General features: G+C 41.6%; 2 protein-coding genes across 6 annotated transcripts in view; both read right to left on the bottom strand.

The window, feature by feature from the left end:
• The window catches only part of tefb (TEF transcription factor, PAR bZIP family member b), a 9,680-nt gene extending 290 nt beyond the window's left edge, over window positions 1-9,390 (bottom strand). The window contains exons 1-5 of one of the 4 annotated variants that reach the window (XM_046843993.1): window positions 9,233-9,389; window positions 6,734-7,654; window positions 2,796-3,230; window positions 2,467-2,687; window positions 1-1,520 (exon numbers count right to left, since the gene is read on the bottom strand). The exon at window positions 1-1,520 is cut by the window's left edge and continues 290 nt beyond it. In XM_046843993.1, the coding sequence (XP_046699949.1) occupies window positions 1,305-1,520; window positions 2,467-2,687; window positions 2,796-3,230; window positions 6,734-6,752 (891 nt within the window). In that variant the 5' untranslated portion in view covers window positions 6,753-7,654; window positions 9,233-9,389 and the 3' untranslated portion in view covers window positions 1-1,304. Of the gene's footprint in view, window positions 1,521-2,466; window positions 2,688-2,795; window positions 3,231-5,399; window positions 6,347-6,733; window positions 7,655-9,232 lie in introns of those variants that run through there. The other 3 variants (XM_046843994.1, XM_046843991.1, XM_046843990.1) reach the window with 3 other exon arrangements.
• A 1,016-nt stretch (window positions 9,391-10,406) lies between these two features.
• zc3h7ba (zinc finger CCCH-type containing 7Ba) overlaps window positions 10,407-15,000 on the bottom strand; it is a 12,481-nt gene continuing 7,887 nt past the window's right edge. For both annotated transcript variants that reach the window (XM_046843971.1, XM_046843972.1), the window contains 7 exons: window positions 14,808-14,863; window positions 14,305-14,543; window positions 14,116-14,221; window positions 13,492-13,600; window positions 13,245-13,378; window positions 12,880-13,049; window positions 10,407-12,283 (listed from right to left, as the gene is read on the bottom strand). In XM_046843971.1, the coding sequence (XP_046699927.1) occupies window positions 12,103-12,283; window positions 12,880-13,049; window positions 13,245-13,378; window positions 13,492-13,600; window positions 14,116-14,221; window positions 14,305-14,543; window positions 14,808-14,863 (995 nt within the window). In that variant the 3' untranslated portion in view covers window positions 10,407-12,102. The remainder of the gene's footprint in view (window positions 12,284-12,879; window positions 13,050-13,244; window positions 13,379-13,491; window positions 13,601-14,115; window positions 14,222-14,304; window positions 14,544-14,807; window positions 14,864-15,000) is intronic.

The following is a 15,000-nucleotide window of genomic DNA, read 5'->3' as shown; positions in this document are numbered from 1 at the left end:
CCAGGAACCTCCTCACATTCTCGCCTCCATCAGTACCTGACTTTACTAACACCATTGTGGATGGAAGGAATCGCAGATGGATCACTGGAAAATCTGGTAGAACATCTTCCCAGAAGAGTGGAGGTTATTATGAGAGAAAATGGGATTTAAAAAAAAAGCATATAGTCTTGTAGTCAGGTGTCCACAAACTTTTGACTATAGTGTATATGCATTCAAAAATCAGTACTACTCTCTCTCTCTCTCTCTCTCTCTCTCCTCTCTTTCTCTCTCTCTCTCTCCCTCCCTCCCACCAATTCAGAGCAAGAATCAGTACATTTTCATCTGAATCTAAAAAGTCCCACCCAAACACTATCAGAATTGTGTGTCTTTGTCTGTTGGAATGTGTTTGTGAAGTAAATAAAAACCTTTGGCTAATAGTGTTTATTAAAAAATATATTGAAAATAGAGGTGGAGCCACTCTATAGGCCCCGCCCCGACTTCCTGTTTTAGCGGGAATTACCTCAGCAGGCCATCGGATAAGGTGCTTCATCGTTAGCTACCTTTTTCTTTTTACTTTTTTTACAAGGAAAAATTGTGAGGAATTGTGAAGAATGGAATTGTAAGGAATTGTGAGGAATTGTGAAGAATTGTGAGGAATTGTGAGGAACTATGAGGAATGGAATTGTGAGGAATTGTGAGGAACTGTGAGGAATTGTGAAGAATGGAATTGTAAGGAATTGTGAGGAATTGTGAAGAATTGTGAAGAATGGAATTGTAAGGAATTGTGAGGAATTGTGAAGAATTGTGAAGAATTGTGAGGAACTATGAGGAATGGAATTGTGAGGAATTGTGAGGAACTGTGAGGAATTGTGAGGAATGGAATTGTGAGGAATTGTGAAGAATTGTTTGGAATAGAATTGTGAGGAATTGTGAAGAATTGTTTGGAATTGTGAGGAATTGTGAGGAAATGTACCTAATAATCTCATCCTTTCTCCAGTTCTGTCTCTCAGGTGTACAGAAATCAGATGAAGTTTTTTTTTTTTCCAAATCAAAACAATTGTAGCTCTCGCTGGTCATGGGGAACACCTCAGATCTTTTCACCAGGTAACTACTCCTGCACTGCTGGTATTCCTCCTCAGTTGCAGGTGAAAGGTAAATCGAGAAAGATCTTTTGGTTGAAAAGACGATGTCATGCTTCGGTCCAGGGTTTTCCTTTTTTGATCCTCTACAACCAACCATCTCCACCCCTGGCACGTGGCCCATGATCCCTGTGTGAATGATGGACAGACAGATGATTGTGTTGGTAACCTGGTGAGCTCTGTCCTTCACAGAGGGCCGTACTTGGCTTCGTACAGAGCCACGATCTTCTTGCAGCGGCTGTAGTTCTTCCTGAGCTCAGCCACTTCCTGCCTCAGGGCGGCATTTTCCCGCTCTAGGAAACTGGCGCGCACAGCGATCTGGTTCTCCTTCAGGCGCCGTCCGTCCCGTGAACGCTTGGCCGCCATGTTGTTCTTCTTCCTCCTTGACCAGTACTTCTCATCCTGAGAAAGACAGAGAAAGACAGGAGCAATGATTACGGGGATTGAGATGAACTGGTAAGGAGACGAGATCTTTAGGCAAATGAAATCCATCAAATTGAAATTATTATATAAAACGAACAAAACCTTCAAACTGAAAAGCGGTTCTAGAGGTTTTGTGAAAGCAAAATGCGTTTTATAGTCGAAGGAACCTGAAATGAGAGAAGTAAAGGAGGCGCTTGAGCAAATGAAGCAAACGGAGAGATACAGAGACGCAATGACGACCTCGAATCCTCCAGGAGCTTTTAAGTCACATCCAGAATCGGTGAATTTCACCTCGGCCATGTTTTCTACATCTTTATTACATAAAAAAAACAAAGCCTGAGCTTTACTCAGGAAACGTAGGACCACCAGGAAAGCTAAAAAAAACACATCCCATCTTTATATAAGGAATGAGAGCCAAACACAACCAGCACCATCTGTCCAAAGCTCCGTGTACCTCCGGATCCAAATATGGTCCAAATACTAGATCAAATCCAAAACTGAGGAACCTGGAGTCAAAAAAAAAATCGCACACATATAAACATATAACGATAAAAAAAAGCCAGCTAGTGATGGGTATCGGTTAAAAGGTATCGTAACCAATACTGCTTACTGATACGGTTACGCTAACGTTAATTTATTACTGCTTAACTTTAGCAGGGTTTCTGTTGTTCACCAAGTCAAATTTAAGACCTTTGAAGACCTTTGAAGACCTTTAAGAATGGAATGTAAGACCTAGAACACAACATCGGAAAACACACACACAAATACGTTGTTGGCAAACGGCCCTGTCCGAGCCACTTAACCAGAATTCTTTTTTCTTTCAAGCCAAAAATTTTATCCGTTTTCACGTTTGTGCTACAATGTTCACTTCAAGAACAAATGAGGCCACAGGATGTTTTGAAAAGATCACTATTCAGAGTCTGACCTTGGATTCCTCAGGGACGAACACCTTCTTGGCCTTCTTGATCATCGGCTGGGGTTTGAGCTCGTCCTCTGTGAAGCGGTGTTTGCGCGGGTTGAACAGCTCTCCCCCTGGGATGCTGGACAGCACCAGGTCCGCCGGGTCGGGCTGAAAATTTATGCTCACTTCGATGTCCTCAGGGTGGACCGGGGACGGCGTGGCTCGTCCAAGCGCATCTTTGGGCACTGGAGGTGAAGGACCAATTTATTTTCCATCTATTTTAAATCTAGAAATTTCTCTTTTATATCATCGTGTGTATACATGTGTGTGTGTGTGTGTGTGTGTGTGTTCACCTGTGCCATTCGTCACCACCTGGAACTCGGTCCTGTCACACTCACACCCCTCGTCCTCCCCTTTTATCTTCCGCACGTCTACAGCTTTCTCCGTCTCCCCGGACTCTTGTGGGATGGCCGGGGAAAGTTCTGGGACTGCTGGGGAACCCCCCTGAACCTCCTGCTCCAGACTCTTGTGCAGCTCCTCCTCCAGAGCGGCAGGAATCTGGTTCTCCAACAGGAACTCGTCCAGGTCCATGTATTCCAGGTGGAAGTTCTCGCCATCGTACGGGATGGTCTTGTCCCAAATTGTGGGAGTGAGCGAGGCTGAAACACCGTTTACGACCCCGGATCCTCCGCCACCACCACCACCACCACCACCACCGCCACCGCCACCGCCTCCATCTCCGCAAGGCTCCCCGTCTCCGCTCGAGCTCAGCTTCTCCTTCTCGATCTCTGTGATGGACAAAGAAAACGAGAACATCTCTGATCAATAATCTACAGTGTTTAATTACCAAAAGACTGCAGTCAGACCCATAATGTTTTATTCCTTTTATACCACAGCAGCTTAAAAGCTATTACACATTTTTTTTTTATGATTAAACAAACAATACGCTTTGCTTTTTATCCGTTTTGGGTTGCAGGTAATGTTTAGGAACATACATGATATTGTTTTTTTTTTTTTTTAAATATATATATATATATAACAGCTATGACCAGTCGTTCTCTCTATTCGGTCTCCCTTTATCTCACTTTCTCTTGATGTGTCTGAGTTTTTCTCTGTCTCTTAGTTGCAAAGCGCCGACAATGAACACTCCATACCACAATGTCTCTAATGTCTCTGATGATCAGGTGGGTTTGACACTGAGATGATTCCCAGGGTCTTTACTGGTCTGTAGATCAGCATGTCTATGAAATGACTGACATGAGGAGCATCCAAACTAAAGTTTTCCCTCTCTTTATTACATTCTAGGTATCTTTCAGATTATTTGTGCAATAACGAATCTAAAATCTAAAATAAATGCCTATTGCACCTTTAAAGCCTCTGTCTGTCCATTGTTTTTGTTTTTGGTGGGCGGGGCTACAGAAATCTGTGCTATAAATCATGATCGTCATTACACGTAGATCAGATAAATAACTCGCTCCTGGCGCATTTCCTCCTGAGTGTTGACGTGACTGTAAAAAAAAAAAAGAAATGAATCAAATGCCTTAATTATTACCCCATATAAATGATGATCTTGTCACGTACACATCTACGCCCCCTGCTGTAAGGAGCTGGTCTCTGGGTATTTTCCCTGTGCGTGCGATGGTTACAGGTGGTTCCGCATTATTTACACGTTATACCAGAAGTGACAAATCGCACGCAGATCTGGTTACTTCGCTACGACCTACATTTCTAGCACCAGCACTGACAAATCTGGTCAAAGATTGCAAGTTTTACCCATAATGCAACGAGCCTGAAACAGCAGCATGGTGAATACAGAATACAATCGGGTCAAAATGTCATCAGGTCACTTTAGTTTCAATTCGACAAATTTCACCGCAGACTCCTTAATAACATCAATACCATTATTATTACTTATTTAAGATCTTCATCAATCCAATCTAAAAATCTCTGTAGAATAAACAATGGCACTCAGAATACACGTGTCATCCAGGGGGTATTTTCTACAGGACCAGGGGTCTGGGATTGGAGCAAAGTGGCAAAAAAGTCCATTGGTGGCATTTTTATTTGGCTAAAAAGTAAAAGCACCAGGATTTTGTTTTCAAAGCAAATAATAAAAAAGTAAACATAATCAAATTCCACAAACAGAGCTGAAGGCAACGAGGGAAAAATGCAAAGTATTCTAGAATTATTATTTACATCATCAGGTCTGGAAAGCAGCAGCCGAGTGGGTAAACGATGCTGAACTCATGACCTTCTGGTCAGAAGTCCAGATCCTACTGATTGCCCCTGAACTACTCGGTGAATAAATGAGATGACTGTAAACATTGCCTTTTTTTTTACTGATATTCCATCATAACGTCAGGCGAAAGGACGGCTATGGGGAAAAAAAACAATACAAACAATAACCTTAAAAACGAATAAAAATGCAAAAGAAGATATTTGTGTATAAAAGTACAGTCAAGAAGAAACGATACTAGTAGATACTGATGCAGGAGATCAGAAGTGTGTTCAGGTGCATTATTATTATTATTATTATTATTATTATTATTATTATTATTTTCAGATTAGATGGTCACCTGACACTTGTTGGAAACATTAGAGATCTTGTGGTATTTCTTGCTACATTTCATGCGATAGATAAAAGAAAACCATGAGTGTGGTATTTGAAGCTTCATAAACCCCTACATGAAGGACTTTCAGAGCAAAACAATATTAACATTAAAATCTTTTTTTTTTTTTTGAGAATCAAAAACGCCAGATGGTGGATTTTTTTTTTGGTTTATAAGAAAATTATAAAACTGGAGGATATTAAATGCACCAGGCAGGTTTCACTTTCCTGTTTATATCCATGCTATAGGTCCAGCCTGGGACCTGCTCCTGGACACTGATGCTGATGCTGAAGGACCTCAAGAAGAAGAAATTCATAAAAAAAAGAAGAAGAAGGGTTTCATCCTCACCATCATCTCCGTCCTCGAGAATATTGGGCGGAAGGATGTCCATTATTTTCTTCAGAACTGAAGGTAAAGTCTTCGGAGGGCTGCTGTTGCCAGGAGCAACGGGGAGCGGAACCGCCGTGTTTCCGGCCATAATTCAGCACCGCGGGCGATAATATCCGGAAAATACGTTACAAAAAAATAATAAACGACCAAACAATGAAAACGACGCCGAATAACCGTATTCGAAGTGCTGAAGCTCGGACACATAAACACAACAGCTCTCTGGCTTCATCTCACACCTTCACCACCTTCACCACATCTTCACATATTCATAAGATATTGAACGCCGATTGGTCCAATATCTTGTGAATATTAATGAGATAAGACCCAACTGCCGATTGATACAATCGTTTCTGAATATTAATGAGCTACGCACACCCGCTGATTGGTCTAATAATGATGAATATTAATGACACAAACGCACCCGCCGATTAACCTGATAACATGAATATTAATAAGATAACCGAACGCCAATTGGTCTAATGGCTTATGAATATTAAATAGATGAACGCCGATCGCTTCAATTGCTTATGAATATTAATAAATTACACCCAGCCGAACACTGTTTGAGCCTGTAACTTATGAATATTAATAAGATAACAAACCGTTTCTCGCAATCTTATTGGTCAGCGTCAAGGCAGCGCGCGGGACACACCCCCCCCCCATCTCCCACGCCCCCTTTTCTTTTTTAAACACATCTCGTTTTACAAACACGTGTGGCGAGCGTGTCTCACGTGAGCAAACGCGTGGTTTCGAACGTGCTTCTGTGTCATCACGGTGCATTACGTTATTATAGTACACACACACACGCCTATACGTGTGCACGCTCGTGCATGTGAATGAGCATGAACACACACACACACACACTTTACAGCAAGCCTATACCTATGCACATACACACACACACACACACACACACACACACACACACACAAAGCTTATAACATATGCACACACAAAGTCAGACGACATGTAATTGTGTGTGAATGAACACACACACACACACACACACACACACACACACAGTCCAGTTGTCCTAGGATATTTTTATTTCCAAATAACCCCAACAATACTCATGCAGTGACAGAGGAACCGCCCTGAAGGTGTGTGTGTGTGTGTCACTAATATCTCCTTCCTGTTTGAGACTCACCTGAATCTCAAAATGAATCTGACACAAAATCTAGTGGAACATCTTCCTAGAAGAGTGGAGCTTTTCGTAACAGCACATGGGGTCTAAGTGCGCAGTGGGATGCTCAAAAAGAAGCAGATAATCTTATGTTCAGGTGTCCACAAACCTTTGGTCAAACCATCCATGTTCCTGCTGAATGTACACAGCAGTTTGAAGTCATGGTGTGTTTTCACACTTCTGCTTGCAGCTGAACCTGAATAGGTGGTGGATCAGATTCCGCTGGAAGAGGGAAGTCCGGTTCATCCAGTTCTGTTTTTAGCTCTTTATAAACCACTAACAAAATAATAATCAGCATCATCATAAAAGCAAAACCAGTCTTCTTTCTTTCTTTCTTTCTTTCTTTCTTTCTTTATTTCCTTCTTGGAAAAACAACACCTACTCGCCCTAGTTTACGTGTTTACACACGCCGGGGAAGGCAGAGCTGATTTTTAGCATTAGACGATTGTCCATCAACTATAACAAATACATTTAAATATCAGTGAGATGGAAAAGAAACATCTTCTATGGTTTTTGAGAGACACATGCATGTTCCTTTGGTTTCTGTACTTTAACATCATAAACATTGACTTTGACCAAACAAATCTATGAATGTGACAGATGTTCCACCTAAAACTCCTGCCTTAGCATGAAGAACAGCTTTACACACTCTCAACATTCTCCAGACACTTCGTTTCTCCAAACGTTCGGCTGAAACATTTTGTTGTGCCTCTTGTAAAACTCGCCAGAGATGTTCTTCACTAGTTGAAAACGATGCAGATCATCTCAGAGCAGTTCAGCAGGATTTAGGTGCGATGACTGGGCAGGTGGTTCCATGATAGATATCACTCCAGATGTCTGTCTGCTTTTTAAATAACACACAGAACTCAGACTTCAGAACTGTGCTTCGGATCATCGTCTTGTTGTACGGTGAAGTTTGTTCCAGTGAGCCGCAGTCCAGACGGAATCACATGGTGCTGAAGTACAGATTGGCAGCCATGTTGGATCAGGATTCCTTTCACTTTCTGGAATAAGTCTTCAACCTTCCCTGCTGCAAAAAAACCCCAAACCATTAAGCCTCCACCTCCATGTGTGACTGTGGGGGTGAGGGAGTCTGATCAAGTTCTTCTGTTAGAAACAATTATGTCAGGACTCAACTGTCCACAGTTACTGTCCAGTTGTGTGTTTATGCCTTTTGCCGAGTTTGTTCAAGTGTCTCAACAACCGTAGAACAGGTTTTTCACACAAGCTTAGAGGAAATGTACTCCGTAAAACGCTAGTCTGTAAAACTCTACACTGTAAAATTTTACACTGTAAAACTCTTTACGATAAAACCTTACACTGTGAAATTTTACATGGGAAAAACTCTACACTGTAAAACTCTATACTATAAAAGCACAATGTAAAACACTATACTGTAAAACTTTATGCTGTAAAATTGTACACTGTAAAAATTTACGATAAAACGTTACATTGAAATTTTACATGGGAAAAACTCTGCACTGTAAAATTCTTTACTATAAAAGCACAATGTAAATCACTATACTGTAAAACTCTACACTGTAAAATTGTACACTGTTAAACTCTACGATAAAATGCTACACTGTGAAATTTTACATGGGAAAAACTCTACACTGTAAAACTCTACTATAAAAGCACAATGTAAAACACTATAATGTAAAACATTATACTGTAAAACTTTACACTGTAAAATTGTACACTGTAAAACACTTTACGATAAAACGTTACACTGTGAAATTTTACATGGGAAAAACTCTACACTGTAAACCTACACTGTAAAATTCTTTACTATAAAAGCACAATGTAAAACACTATACTGTAAAACTTTACACTGTAAAATTGTACAATGTAAAACTATTTACTATAAAACGTTACACTAAAATTTATATGGGAAAAACTCTACACTGTAAAACTACACTGTGAAACTCGATACCATAAAAGCACAATGTAAAACACTATACTGTAAAACTATTTTCTGTAATACTTTAAATTGTTAAATTTTACACTATAAAACTCTATACTGTAAAGTGTAAAGTTTTACACTGTAAAAATCTACACTGCATTGCTTTTTATTACATTCTTTACAATGTAGACATGCCGCACTGCCTTTATCATTTTACTGAAATCAATAGCTAGTGTTCACCACCACAACACCCTTCCCCTCTCTCTCTTACCTACTTTTTGTTATTATTTACAATGACGTTAAAATAAAAGAAGTTATGACTTTTAATATTAGATCTATGTATTTATTCATTTTATTTATTTTAAAGTGATGTTTGTTTGTTGATTATCTCCTGATTTTATTTAATTTTAAAGTAAACTCAAAATGATTTCAATTATTTATTTATTTTTACCCATAAAACTTTTTTGCCTCTAGAAATAACTAGAAAGCTGATCAGTTCTTCTTCTTTCTGTCATCCAGAACATCTCAACTCCGATCTAAATATACGAATTTTATTTATTTTTTTTAGATAATATTCTTCATGCAAACTGAAGTGGTAAAACTACAACAAGAGAATAATAAAAATAAATCCCACATTAAAAACATTTGCCGCTTTGAATAATTAAAATCCTATAAATATGGATAGAGAAGGTGAAAGTTTCTTACCTTCTTCATCACACCGACGCTGAAGGAAAGCTCGATAAATCTGCTCAATGTCTCCAAAATCTCCGGGAGCAAACATTTTACACACCAAACTCCAACTCTGTAGCGTTTCAGAGCCTGAGATCCGACCGCACCGCCAAACGCTTACTGCGTAGTAGCCAGGAGACCCCGCCCATCACATTAATATTTATACACACAAACACGGAGCTTCATGAATATTTATAACACAATGCTTTATCTTTCGCTGAGCAGTTTTGAGTTTTTTGGGAGCTCAAAATCGCACTATATACAATTTTAAAGGCAGGTTCAGAAAAAATAAAAGTATCTTGCCGCGTTATAAATATTCATAGTAGCGCAGAACGTTAACGCCCACAAGCTCCCGGCCTAATGAATTATTCATATAACGGCGCCGGCGATTGGCCAGAAATTTGTGTCACTCATTTATCGTTCATTGAAGAGACCGTGCTGTGACTGAGTTAAGGAATAAGACCCCCTCATAAAACTATCTATCTATCTATCTATCTATCTATCTATCTATCTATCTATCTATGAATAAGTATTTTCAGAGACAGTTTATTCTTTTATAAAAATATTTATTGGAATATTATTTGGTCCATCGCTCATGACAGTTTGCATTCAACACAAATATCAGATGAGACAGTAATGTCAAATTTTTAGTAAAATAAAGAAAATTTGTATTAAAAAAAAAAAAAAAAAAAAAAATCTATAGACTGGAGGCTCTGAATGCAGACGTAAAGAGCAGCACAGGGTTTCAGACCAGCAGGTTTAAACACATAACGTCATTCAGACTGCGCAAAAAAACAACAAAATTTGACTAAAATGTGAAAAAAAAATTTAGCCCATTACACAGGTCACTTTGTGCATTTATAACTAATAACTGTTGCCCATCTCTGTGGCTATGGAAAGTATTGGCCCTCCTCTGTGTACTAATGTGTGTTTTTGTATTGGTACTGATCTCGAAGGCACTGGGAAGGTCAATGAAGGCATGATGAAGACTGAGCACGGAGGGGAGGGGAGGACAAGATGACTACAAAAAATAATAATAATATAAAAAAAATAGTCCAATCTGCAGTGTGTGAAAGAGGATTGAGGAATAAGAGGATTGAGGAATAATTGCAGGCCTGGGCCATGTGGAAATCCTGACATCTGCTGCAAAAAAGTGTGAACACCCTTTAAAAAGAAAAAGAAAAGAACGAAAAGAACAATTCCAGCCAAATTGATCCTGTAAATCATTTCTCTGTAGACGCTCGAGGGGGTTACAGCTACCAGTTTCTGTTTTTATTCCAAAATATTCAACAGCGTTTGCGATTTGGCGACATTCGGTGGCGTTTCATCCATTTACGATTGTTCTTTGTCCGATTCCTATAGATGAGAGCGTGATATTCAGCCATGCAGGAGGCATCTGAACGTGTGTGAGACACTGAGCACCACCACAAAGCTGCGTGAGATGATGCCAAACTGGTGTATAGCTACAGGAGTCCATTAAATTTGAAGATTGAAGATGAGAAACTCGCAGAACCGCTCCATAATCAAACGCCCAGTGTGTGTGTGTGTGTGTGTGTGTGTGTGTGTGTGTGAGACTATTACTCATGCCCTTCACTTCACTGGTTCTCCTGTATTTGGTTCTGCTCGGGTTAAAAGTGAGAGCTGGAGCTCTGAGAATAAACAGGTCCGGGACGGCGGAGATGAAACACATGATTGTCTCGTCTCCTCCTGAGAGCTGATGTTTATTTGGGTTTAGCGACATCTGTCACGACTATCTTACAGCCGAGGCCGTCTGAGACCTTCTGGAATTCCCTCAGCATGTGCACACACAAACAGTCACCAACTGATCCCAACTGACGACAACAGATACCACCAGACGGGAACAGACGCCAACTGACGCCAACAGATGCAAACTGACACTAAACGATGCCAACAGAGGCAAACTGTCACCAACGGACCCCAAACGATGCCAACTGACGCCAAGTGTCACCAACTGACACAGAAACGGCAGAAGATTCACACAGGACTACACGCTTTCTTTTGTTTGCACTGAGTGTAGATCGGAAGCTGGAGTCAGAGAACAGGGTCAGCAATGATGAGTGTTAAGGGCCTTGCTCAGGGGCCCCAAGAGTAGCAGCTTGGCGATAGTTGGGCTTGAAACATTGACCTTCTAAACAGTAACCCAGAGGCTTAACCACTGAAGCTCTATGGTGGGATGAAGGTTCAGAATGCGTGTGTTTGTTTGTTAATTTTGTGTGTTTTGTAAAAGACTAGAATTACAAAGCAAGAAAAAAAAAAAAGGAATTTGGGTTTAGACTCATTGAAATGTCAGGATCATGTGGTAGTGGTGGTGGTGGTGGTGAGGGGGATAAAAAAACAAACCAGTATAACAGAATTAAACTCATTCTCTGGCATCATCATCATCACCGCCGTTTCTGCTGATCTGAGTATCGTGCTGCATGGTAATAAGAGCGAGACGGACGTGTGGTTCGTTTGTATATCTGCTAGTTACTGCAAGTTCTAGTGAGCATCCTGGAGAACAGAACTGGACCCTAAACCTGGTGCTGGAGGTGTTACGTGTTGAAGCCGGGCAGCGTGTAGATGTGACGTGATGTGGCTTGCCTTGAAAAACACAAGTGATCATGTCTTAATGAAAAGGAATGGATTGTAGGGTCCCTAATCTAAAGGGAGGCTCAAGAGGCACTCGGGTGTTAAACACAAATGGGATATTGCAGAACCAGAACCGGAACTGGGTCGAGACTCTGCAAACATCTACCAGCAGGTTGAAAATTTTTTATATATATAAATGAATGAATGGCACTTGAATGCAGAAGTGTGTGTGTGTGTGTGTGTGTGTGTGTTTTCTCTCAGTCCTGCAGGAGGAAGTTGTACTTCCCAAAGTCGTAGTCGTTCAGGGCTATGAGCTGCTCAGCTCGCGCTCTCTCCAGCCTCCTGCGCAGGAAGTCCCGCCTCTTGCGCCACTCCTGGAGCTCCTCCTCGCCGTGGGCATAGTCGCAGCTCACGCCCTCGGCACAGCCGCGCTCAAACCTGTCCAGACGGTTCACATCACACACACGTCAACATCGAGCTACACTTCCAGGACGTGTCACGTTCTCACACACACACACACACACACACACACACACACACACACACACACACACACACTAGAGATGGTAAGATTTAGCAATTCGCATCGCATACTTTTATTATTTTGATACTACGGAGACCCAAGACGTCCTGAGAGTCACATAGAATACAGATTAACATGGCAGAGGTAGAGCTGTGACTTTCTGCAGACACAACTGAAAAAGAAGGATTTTATTTCATCTTTTATTTTAAATTTTTTTATGATTTGCCGTCTGTCTGAACCAAAAGTAATAAAAGTGAACTATCTGCACCATTCCGAATCGAGGAGCATCGTAATGGAGAAGAACCGTGTACTGCTTCATGTGTATCTTTATCGTATCTCATCGTTGGCTCTGCATCGAGATGCGACGCGTAACCAATCCACCTACTGCATGTCGTACATTTGGAGGTCTTTAGGGAAAACTCTCACACGCTCTCGGAAGAACGCCGAGCTCAGGATCGAACCCTGGAGCCGTATATGGAGGTGACTTCACTTCCTGCGATGAAGAGCATACCTGGGGCAGATGGAGAAGTAGGGTCCGGGGAAGCGGTGTATCCAGGTGAGACTCTCCTCCTCTCCCGCTCCGCTCAGGACTCGCTCTTTATGTCTCTCAGACAAGATGTGCTGCTGCCACTGACGATCGCTGTTACTATGCTTCCCACACAGGCGGCAGTGTAAACCGTCCTGTCCCCACACACACACACACACACACACACACACACACACACACACACACACACACACACAGTAAATACTGGCATTCCTCTGAATTCATGAGTAACATACACACTCTGTGGCCAGAAGTATTGGGACACCCATCTTTTCCACCCATACGTGGTTCTTCTCCAAACTGTTATTTTCTCGTCAACGTGAACTCACGTTGGCTTCTGCCAAGTCGGTCGGCATGGTGATCTGCTTCTCCTCTCCGAACTGGGACGCCGAAGAGCCGTCGGAGCGCTTGTTCTGATTGGTCGCCGTCCACCAGGTGTCGTAGACCTGCTGCAGGTCCCGCACTGCAACACACACACACACACACACACACACACACACACACACACGTTAGCTGGCTCCTGATTGGCCACTGAAACCAAGTGTGTAAAAGATTGAAAGATGTGTGTAGCCTCACAGCCAGTGTTCTTCATGTAGGTCCACAGCTCCTTCTCCTCCAGGCTGTGAGCGAAAGAACAGTTCCCGATGTAGTGGCACTTCTTCTCCTTCAGCACGTGCACACAGATCTGCAACAAGGATGGAACGTTACAGAAAGGCGCTCGTACGACGTATTCTCAGATTGATACCGTGGCTTCGATAAAGTGTCTGTTGTTTGATTGGTTAAGGTGGCTCAGGAGGCGGGACATGACGGTCTACACCGGGGATCTCCAAACTAAGGCCTGTCCCTAGGTCTATCGGCACAAATCCATACTGTCGTTACGAGAGCGGCCTCTAGAGGTGAAAGACAGCACGTGCCGTTTGTTTTTACACGGGAGACCGTGAGCTGCACGGGAGCGCTATATAATATTTAATATTTATAACGTATTAATGATATAATTATTTATATTTATATACATTTGTATCTTAAATCTCCACATTTTATGTTACAGAGCATACCGACCCCCATTAAAGTAAGAAAAAATGAGGTGGCCCTCAAGAAAAAAAAAAACTCTAGGGGTCCCTAATCTACAGAGACTACACCAAGGATTAGAAGTCTATTTATCTTCTCTTTCATTATTGATATCAAACTCAAGAGACTCACGTCGTACTGCTGAGGGTACGTCTTGGCAAAGGGCAAAGGTCGCACAGCCACCCACTTCTCTCGGTCTAAAGACTTCACCAGGAGCACCCTTCGTTCTTTAATCCAGCTACAGAGAGACACAGAAAGTGTGTTAGATAGAGAGAGAGTGTGTGTGTGTGTGTGTCTGTGTGTACGTGTACACGTATGAACCTGTGTCGTGCTTTAGCGCTGCAGTACTTGTGTGTTTTGTCCGCTTCACTCGGAAGTCCGACGCTCCAGCACTGACCGCACACAAACTTCATTGTCAGACGCAGATCGTGACCTTTCACCCCCGACACGCCTCCCGCTCCCGATGACCGGTCAGGGCACGCCTTCCCGTTTGACTCCACCCCCTTGCTCTGCCCCTCCCCTTTAAATACAGTGCCATTGATCTGGGAAATATTTACTGGCTGAAAAAAAAGGGAGGAGAAAAGAATATAAGAATAAATGCGATAAACGTTATAAATAAATTAAATGTAATAAATTATGTTAAGTTTTATTTGAAATAATTATTAAAAAATTATATTCATTACAATTCTGACAATGGATTTTATGAGAATGATGAAATGATGCTCACGAATCAAAGTTAAAGGTGGATTTATGCAGAAATTTGAACTTGTGTGTGTGTGTGTGTGTGAGAAAACAGTGTATCTGCACTGTAAGTAAGAACTCACTCTCTGCTTGTGCCAGTGCTTCTTAGATTCTTGCACAATACCTTCATGAGTGGTGCCTACACACACACACACACACACACACACACACACACACACACACACACACAGAGAGACAGTTATGAAGCTCCTTTGCTGAATCATCTTAGGCCTGTGTGTTATGTACAAATGTGTTTGTGTGTGTGTGTGTGTGTGT

This window comes from Silurus meridionalis, chromosome 29 (genome assembly GCF_014805685.1).
Source record: "Silurus meridionalis isolate SWU-2019-XX chromosome 29, ASM1480568v1, whole genome shotgun sequence".
Taxonomy (NCBI): domain Eukaryota; kingdom Metazoa; phylum Chordata; class Actinopteri; order Siluriformes; family Siluridae; genus Silurus; species Silurus meridionalis.
This window is presented reverse-complemented; position numbering and strand designations above follow the sequence as displayed.